This window comes from Oryzias latipes, chromosome 17, assembly GCF_002234675.1.
Source record: "Oryzias latipes chromosome 17, ASM223467v1".
Taxonomy (NCBI): Eukaryota; Metazoa; Chordata; class Actinopteri; order Beloniformes; family Adrianichthyidae; genus Oryzias; species Oryzias latipes.
This window is the reverse complement of record NC_019875.2, coordinates 10,131,420-10,141,181: the sequence shown is the minus strand read 5'-3', so window position 1 is coordinate 10,141,181 and position 9,762 is coordinate 10,131,420. Positions and strand designations below refer to the sequence as shown.

Here is a 9,762-nt window from a genome sequence, read left to right as displayed (position 1 = left end):
AAGTCCAGGTCCCCATCTCCTGGTCTCCCCACTGCTTTAGAGTTACCAGTTTTAGGGTGTATTCTGACTGGACAGTTTAAGTGAACCAGAGTTTCTTTCCCACGATAATCCAGAACAAATTTTCTGTCTGAAACAGACAGTCAGACAGATCTGACACATCTTTCAAGGTGGTCTCAGTTTGTTTCCAATTGGACTGAGCTTTGGTTTTCACTGAGATTTCCCAGTCTGAATACAATCCGTCCTCTGAGTGGAACAACTGGACCAAAGAGGCCATCGTAGCTGGTTCGTCACGTGATGTAAACAGAGTAGAAATGAAGGAACCAATGAGCCGTGGACAAATGTAAAGCAACGATTGTCGTTTTATCAAACAGAAGAAGAGTTTGTTTATTTGTTAGAACATTTATTTTAACACTGCTGAAAACGCTTCATACATGCTTTTCTAGGTCATATTAAAAACAACCCTGTAGTTTCCCTACTGGAATTCTCTTAAACAACACCATAACACCACAACGATGAGACACAGCAACTCATTAAAATGTGATCAGAATAAGACAGACTTATATATATATTAATATATTTTGCCATATTGCTGCAGTTAAGGTGAATTTTCTTAGAGTTTTTTTTGTATGCCTTCAGTGCAGTCATCTCCTTTGTCTCACATGCCACTGTTATAGCTCGAGCTATGTTAAAAATGTGTCTTTCTCTGGTGTAAATGAAACAAGTCTCCCGTATTTAGGGTCAATATTGAATTGGTAGATAGATAAATATCCCTGAAGCATCAGTGTTGCTTTACAAAAAGCAGGTTTTTTATGTATTTCCTAGATCTTGAAATGCTGGACAGATGCGTTCATTGACTGTCAAATACCGTACTTTAATTATGCAGTCATCTGCTGACGGCGATGTCCAGGTATCATTGTTCCTTTCTTTAGCCTCATACATTGTCAATCTTTCCCATCTTTCACCTCCACGCTCCAGGCTTTTGAAGATGCCGAACCTTCAGTTGGATCAGAGCAGATCCATCAGATCAGCTGTGGAGGCTGTCTTTGTGCTTCACAGGGTTAAAACATGAATAAATGCTCTGGATGAAGGTTTCCCGTCTGTGAACCTCAGCAGTGCAGGAGATCATGCTGCGCCCGGCTCAGGTCGGTGCCGCCTGCAGGACAGACCCTCGCAGTGTCCGGTTTCTTGGTGACGGATGCGCTGTCAGTTATTCTAAGGCCTCCGTTCGTCTCCTAATATAGAGCTTCAGCTTCAGACGTTTAAGCAAGTCTTTGTTGGGGGAAAAGGCGGAGCTGCCGGCTGAATGATGGTGGCCGGCAGTAATAAGACAAAGATAAATGGCTGCCGGCCGGCGCCCAGGGCCGTTCCGCCTCGGCTGTTGTTCAGGACGCCGGACATTAGAGGACGAGGTTTAATTTTAGGGAAGCTAATGAGTGTGAGTTTGTGATGTTTCTGCTGTGTGTCACAGAGGAGATGAGCAGTGACAGCTCATGAAATGAAGCGCCTGCAGGAAAATGCAATTAAAAAGGTCACCCAGCCAATGACAGCAGCATGGTAACAGCATGTTCAGAAGGCTGAGCTCGCATTAACAGCGCATCTTTGAGTGATTGCAGAATTTATGCAGTAGTACACCCAACACAAATTCAAAGCTGACGGTTTCCCCTATTTGTCATCCAGTAAATCAGCCATAAACATGAATGTTTAATTTCAAGACTGCAATAACTCAGTGAGCACATGAGACAGCTGAGGAAATGTATTAGTCTTTTGTTTTTATGGTTGTTCTTTATACTATTTCAGATTTTTAAGGTAAGTTTTGCAGTGCAGAGATTTACATTTTTTGATTTTCATCTTTAGACAATTTTAATCTAAGATGTTTTAATGATGATTAAATGATAGACTTAAAAGAGAGTTCCTTTTTTGTCTTCTTTATCCCATTTGTTATTTTTCGAAGATATGTTGTGTTCGTTGTGTTCATCGTTCATAGTATTGTTGAATTGATTTGCTTTTATTGTCACACAAGTAAAAGTGCAACAAAATTGTATATTCGGATTCTTTCTGTGACCTGTTTGTTTTTTTCCTCATAATAATTAAAAGCTCACTTTAGTTCCACCCTTTGGTCCATGGACAGTCCATCTGCATTCACACTGAAGTGAGCTGTCCCAGAGTTGTCTATTCACACAAACAAAACAGTGCCAACTCTGTCTCTCAGTAATCTTTTGTGTCTTTGAAATGAATTAACCCTTGTGCTATCCTATTACCCCACCCTTAAATATGCATGTTATTCCTACCATGACAAAGGTGGATAAAGGTGGAAAGATTTCATGTAATCCATGGACACCAGTGAAGATCACAAATCACTGAAGAAAAAAGGTTCAGACTACTGTCTAGTGGGTCTAGATGACGCAACTCCCAATGGTAAAGTGCCTACGATAGCACAAGGGTTAAATGGTGACATTATTTTGCTTACTAAATGGCTGGAGGTGGATCTGTGGTTGGCGCTCTTGCTTTCCATCTGGTTCAAATCCCAACTGGGAGGTTGCGTGGACTTTACATGTTCTTCTTATGCATTCATGGGTTTTTTCTCCAGGCACTCCGGTTTTCTCCTACAGTCCAAAAGCAAGCTTCACATAGGTTAATTGGTGTCTCTAAGTGTGTGTGGCCCTGGGACAGACTGGCGGCCTGTTCAGGGTGTATTCCTCCCTCATCCAACAGTAGCTGGTTGGCTCCAGCAACCCTGTGACCCCTGAAAGTATTCAACAGGCTCGGAAAATCGCTGGATTTACCTCATTTCTAAATGTTAAAAAAAAGTTTCTCATTTAAATGTTAGCCAATAAGGAAGTGTTTCAACAAATACAATATGCTGATTTGACTAAAAGCTGGAGAAAAGTTCTTCAAGATAAGGTTTTTGCAGACTTAATTTTTGTTTTCTTTATGCCTTACATTGTTTCTCTGCACACTTCAGCGCTTTCACCCCCCCCCCCCCCATCTTCTAACCGTCCTGGCAGCCCCCCACCCACTTTCAGCACCACTCAGGTTATTAATACTTGCTTTGACCCACATTTTGTGTAATTATTGTTTCTTCCTGCGCGCTCGGACTCGATCTGACGACTTTTCACTGATTAATGAGTGTGATGACTGCAGGTGGCTGCAGCTTAACAATATTAAATTCCTCTCACATCCAAAGTCACCTGTGGGGGACAGCAGGTGGAGCAGACGGGAGGACGTCAAGTTGTTGTCATCCATGACAAACATGGATGTTCTGCTGATGAACACTGAGTTTAGAGGGGAAAAAAGGAAGAAAGGGAAGGATTAAAGGATTACACATGTCGAGACTGTACCTGCATACACTTTTGTGGGATTATTTTAGCTGCTGTTAGAAACACCAGAGCCACCGATCCAACCGGGACCAGCTTCCCCCCGCGCCCCCCTCACCCCTCACCATATGGCCAGGTTATTATTACTGCAGGTCTTGAGTTGCAGGTGCAGTTCCTGCCAGCAGTTTCCTCTCCGATTCAGCTTCGGTTACTCCTCATTGATAAAAATAGAAGAACTGGATCTGATGACGATGGGAAAGGGGGGTGGGACTGCAAGTCAGACTTGTCTCAGAGGAGCATCATGTTTCTATGAGTTGGATTTGCAGCACAGGGATTTATCTGAATGATTGCACGAGAGAGCAGATGTGAGTTTAAGGTTTCTAACTGGTGTTTGATTGAGAGGGACTTTCAAAGTTAGAGGTTATAATAAAAGAGGGTACAAGTGCATCAGTGTCCTGCTAAAGTCACTGATCACACCAGTATTCACCACGGCGCTGATTTTAGAATTGTTAAGTGTCACAACCAGGACTTATAAACTCTAAAGACTGTCCTTAAATTGTCTGGAAGTTTCCGAGCTTCAATAATAAAAATAATAATTATAAAAATAACAATGTTTGTTTTTTTTAAATCAATGTTTTAAAAACATGCAGGATACACATATGACATGAAAATGAGTCAACTATGACTTAAATAATCTTAAATTAATAACCAACCCTTTTAATTAGTTGTTAATTAGTTTATTTTTATCTTGCAGGAAAAACAATCTGAATATGTTGCCAGTCCAAAGTATTCTTTTGATGTTTTCCAGTCAGGTTTTAGACCCCATCATAGCACAGAAACTGCTCTTATCAAGGTAACCAATGACATCCGCCTGAACACTGATGATGGCAAAGTCACTGTCTTAATGCTGCTAGACCTGAGCGCTGCCTTTGATACTGTTGATCATGGGATCCTTTTGCACAGACTCCAAGACTGGGTTGGCATCTCTGGATCTGCCCTAAGTTGGCTCAAGTCTTATCTAGAAGACATGAAATATTTTGTTGAAATTGGGAGTTGTGTCTCAGACTACATGGGCTTGAATTGTGGTGTGCCCCAGGGATCGATCCTGGGACCCCTTCTGTTCAACCTCTACATGCTGCCACTAGGGCAGTTAATACGCAGTAATAACATAACTTATCACAACTATGCAGATGATACTCAGATATATGTGTCACTGACAACAGGTGAATATGGGCCGGTGGATTCTCTCAACCACTGCCTCCAACAGATCTGTGCGTGGATGCAGAACAACTTTCTCCAGCTAAACTCAAACCAGACCGAAGTTATTATTTTTGGCCCACAGAAACAAAGAGAAAGTGTCAGCAGCTACCTTCATTCTCTGTCTCTGAAACCCTCAAATCAAGTCAGAAATTTAGGGGTAATCATGGACTCTGACCTAAACTTTAACAGCCATATCAAGTCAGTAACATCAGCGGCATTTTACCACCTGAAAAACATTGCCAAAATCAAAAACATAGTGTCAAAGCCAGACCTGGAGATACTTATTCATGCATTTGTCTCCAGTAGGTTAGACTACTGTAACGGCCTGCTCACCGGCCTCTCAAAACGAGCTGTAAAACAGCTTCAGTACATCCAGAATGCTGCTGCTCGAGTCTTGACCAGAACCAGGAAGTATGATCACATTAGTCCTGTGCTCAGGTCTCTGCACTGGCTCCCTGTACCTGAAAGAATAGACTTCAAAGCAGCTCTGCTTGTGTACAAGTCTCTCCATGGCCGCGCACCAAAGTACATCTCTGACATGTTAGTGCCATATGAACCATCTCGTACTCTGAGGACCTCAGGGGCCGGCCTCCTGTTGATTCCCAGAGTCAGAACTAAACAAGGGGAATCAGCGTTTCAATATTCTGCAGCTAAAATCTGGAACAGCCTCCCTGAAGTCGTAAGACAGGCCTCTTCTGTGCTCATGTTCAAATCTAGACATAAAACATTTCTGTTTAGCCGTGTATATGACTGAAAGGTCTTATCTGCACTTTTCTTTCCTTTCCTTCCTTTATTTTTAAATCAATTTTCAAATTTAATTATTTATTTATTTATTTATTTTCTTTTGTTTTAAAGTAAATTTGTTGATTATTTCTATGATGTATTGTGATTTTAATGCATTTTCTGTTTTGTGAAGCACCTTGAATTACTTTGTGTAGGAATTGTGCTATACAAATAAACTTGCCTTGCCTTGCCTATTCTTTTGTTTGTTGTTTTGTTTTCTTAAAAGTAATTTGTGCCAATAGTGATTTAGATTTAACTCTGGACAAGTGTCACAATGTTTAAGTTTTAGATCAACAGAATATAAACAAAACTCGCTAAAATGTTGACATTTTGAACCTAATAACGAGTTTCAACACAAAAACTGATTTTTAAAGCATGTTGTAAATCAAATTTTGAAGTAGTTTATTTTGTATTGAATAGAATAGAATAGAATAGAATAGGGATAAAAGCAGCTCTTTCAACCCCAGAATAAGGGAAAATACACGAATAAAGCATACGTACAAAATGTTCTTAAACAGTTTCTGTATTTCTCTCTGCATTCTGTCATAGTTTCTCTTTATTTACATTATTTCAAGAATTATTGGAACATAAAGGAGATGTTGTGTTGTTCTTCTTTTCTTCATGCTATTTTTTAAACCCCTGATGGTCGTCAAGAGTGTTCAGGTGTTTTGACGTTGACAGATTTTGCTCCTTGTGTCATTTCAGGGAGAGACGGAGATCCCATCAGTGGCCGTTACCAAAACTCCTAAAGGCCCCACCCTGGAGAGTCTGGACATTGAGCCGGACGCATATGACCTCCCCGCCGACCTCTCCTCGGATGAGGAGTACCTGAGCGTGGAGGAGGCCGACCCCTCACGAGCGGCTCGCATCAAGAAATCAATGGTGAAGAGCACGGAGACCCTAAAGGCCGCTTTCTCCAAGGAGAATATGACCAAAAGGAAAGACAACCTGGGAACCAGGTTCCACAACCTGGGCGAGAAGGTCATGCCGCCGGAGCGCCGGGAGAGGATGCACCAGGCCGGCGAGCGGCTCAAGCAGTCTGGCGAGCGGCTCAAAGAGAACATCGCCAAGAAGGCTCCGACGAAAGAGACTTTTCGCATCAAGTTGAAGAAGGAACGAGCCGTCGCTGAGGGGCAAGAGGGTGCAGAGGCTGAGGGTGACGTCAAGGCCAACGAAGAGGAGGCCACAGGTGGGGTACCATACACAGAGGTTGCCCTAGAAACCAAGAGGGAGGGGCCAGTGGAGGAGGCCGGCGCCACCAGGATACAAGAGGGAGAACTGAGGAAATAACTAAACCGGAAACCTGACTAAGGAGGTAGTGGGACTTTGAAGGAAGAAGGTCTGTGATGGATGATGGAGATGAAGGAGTGAGATTGCAAGAGTCAAAATATTACCAGATTATTTTTATAATCTGAACAGTTAGGCCATCGTATGTTGTTTTTAAACAGAAAAGTGAGAGGTTCCGAGATTGAGATGATCAAGATTATCCGTCTGTGAGTCCAGATCGTTAACAGGTTAAGATGAAAGCAAAAGGATGCGGACATTTGTGTGAGACTCTCATCTGTGGCTCCGAGTAAACCGGTTAGATGAAACGAGCTTCAGTGGGTCGTTGAGAGAAGTCTTCATCGGACTGGTTTCTGCAGCAGCGTTCAAACCCACGTGCGGCATGTTGCTTCAAGTGTTTGCTTTGATGTTTACACTCCTTAAAGTCCCACTCCTATTATCTCCTTGATCTATTGTAAACACGCTCCCAGTGGTCTTTATTTTACTGATTGTCATTTTTAGCCTAAATCAAAACACCTGTGTTGCTGTCTAGGACATAGTTTCTACAGAGCGGCAGTTGTCCATTAGAAATTTACAACAGAGTAGTGGACGGGACTCTTGACACAGAGTAAGTCTTCCCTCATTTCCCATCATCCTTCTAAATTTAAACTTTCTCACTAGCTTTCAGCCCCTCACACCTCCGACCAATATTAGCGGTGCAACAAAAATGATGAGCAATATCGGAGCTATCCAGCCTTACAGGATTGAGCCAGATGTCAGCTCAGACGAGGAAAACAAAGACGTACATGGATCTAGTCGTCTACAAGTGAATGCATCAGAATGGAGCGGAGTGGGGAGCTTGACGCCTGCCCCGTGTATTTTCTGCGTGATGAATTCGAATCTTTTTCTAACAAAATAGTTTTCATCTGCTCCTGATTCACAACAATTTGAATTAAAAAAATGCTCATGAATGCAATTTTCATTACACCTTATGTCCTCAATTATCAGAATAATGCCACAATAATATATTAAAAACCCTAAAAACATCATTTTTATTGGAGGGGGTCTTTAAACTATGGCTATGTCCAAATTCCCGCCCTAATCCCTAACTACTAAAAAATATATAGTGCGGGGCTATGTAGTGCCATTGATTTTAAAAGCAATTTGGACACAATGCCCTCTACTTGTCTTTCGAATATGGCATCATTGATTTCACAAGGTTAAAATCTAATTGATATCAGCGTTTTGCGACAATCATTCATTAATCTACTATCTTCTGAAGATAAAAACATTGAAGGTTTATCAAAATTATACAATAAAGTACATTTTCTTGAAAAGAATTGTTCAGACATAATGCATTGTGGTCTATATTTGCCAATCTCATGAGCATCGATGCACACTGGTTTTTCGCAGAGACTTCTGGGAAATTTCTAGGGCACTTGATTTTGGAATTGTATATTCACTATGTAGTGAGTAGTGAAGGAATTCGGACACAGCATATATCTTTATTAAATGTTTTTCTCACTGCTGCCTTAACACCTGAGTGGGTAAATAACACTCACAGAAGGAACATGGTGGATTTAGGTCAGTCTGAGCTCTCATGTTTAATGGCTTCATCAGCTTTTGTCTAATTTTGGAGAAAGAAAGTTAGTTGAAGGGTAAATGTTTATTAGTCGGACCTCCTCTTTCCTCACAATCCCAGATTTTAAAATTTTCAGCACAACAACCATAAAACGCTTTAAATGTGTCCAATAAAAGATCTGCTTTCTTGTTTGTCTTGAAACATCAGTGACGTGTCTTATTCTGAAAAATACCTCCAGTGTAACTTCAACCTCATTTCCTTCCAAATTGATGTTTCTGCACTGCTAATAGTGTGTGAATTTACTCCAGTGAATTAATAAAATTTGATTTATTCTTTCTTTTCTGTTGTTTTTGTTTCAATTTTGTTTCTAATTTTGCATTAATTTTTCAAAGTCTCAGTCAGAAGACAATCACTGTTTGTTTTAGGCTGTACTCTCAACGTTTTGTTTTTTTTTATAAGTAAAATTACTAAAAATCAAAAATAAAAAATATATAAGTATCTAGACTCCAAAATACATCAACTTTTTTTGTTGTTTTCTGTGGCATGTAAAGAGAATCATTTCTTTTTTAGCTAAAAAGTTGTGCATATTAGGTACATTTTGATCAAAAACCTGCAGTCTTTGGACAGTCTTAAATTTAAATGCACAATATACAACATCACAATATTTAAAGAACATAAAGAAATCCCTGTATGCCAGGGACAATGCCAATTGCAATGCTTTATGATCTCTGATCTTTACCTATGTTCAGGAAAAAATAAAGCAAATTTCTCTGATTTTTAGATGGGATTGCAGTAAATTGTGTGTGTTCATTAAAGACATACAAATGGAGCCACAGCTGAATCCAAAGCAGAATATAAATGCTTTACGGATAGATACATAGATATATGTCCTGAAACGTCCAAAAAAATTGCGTGTTGGGTGTGTTTCAGGTTTCCCCAAAAATCAGAGATCCTCTCTGCTGCTGTGGAGTAAATCCTATGAAAGAAATGGAAACTGTTTGCTATATGATAAACCAAAAAAACAACTGAAACTGTGCAGAACCGGGAAATAACTCTCTGTTCTTGGTGGTTTTCAAAGACAGTTAGTTCACTGCAAATTGGAATCATCTTTCATGATCATTTTTCAGATGGATTGATTTTTTTAACCCTTATGCTACTCTAGGCTCTTTAACGTTGGGAGTTGGGTCATCTAGACCCACTAGACCAGGGGTGGGCAATTCCAGGCCTCGAGGGCCGGTGTGTCTGCATGATTTCCAGATAGTCTTGCCCTACTCATGGCTGATTACCTGGTTCAGGTGTGTCCAGCCAATAATCTTGCCCTACTCATGGCTGATTACCTGGTTCAGGTGTGTCCAGCCAATTAGAACATGCCAGAGCAGGGTATGCTGGAAAACATGCAGGAATGCAGCCCTCAGTGCCCACCTCTGCACTAGACAGTGCTCTGAACCTTTTTTCTTCAATGATTTGTGATCTTCACTGGTGTCCATGGATAACATGAAATCTTTCCACCTTTATCCACCTTTGTCATGGAAAGGAGAACACGTCAATGTAAGGGTGGGG

General features: G+C 40.9%; 1 protein-coding gene across 1 annotated transcript in view; it reads left to right on the top strand.

Moving 5' to 3' along the window:
• Positions 1–8,542, top strand: part of LOC101164252 (caveolae-associated protein 4a) — a 12,742-nt gene extending 4,200 nt beyond the window's left edge. The window contains exon 3 of the mRNA XM_011486221.2: positions 6,063–8,542. Coding sequence (XP_011484523.1) covers positions 6,063–6,647 — 585 coding nt within the window. The 3' untranslated portion in view covers positions 6,648–8,542. The remainder of the gene's footprint in view (positions 1–6,062) is intronic.
• Positions 8,543–9,762: the final 1,220 nt, after the last annotated feature.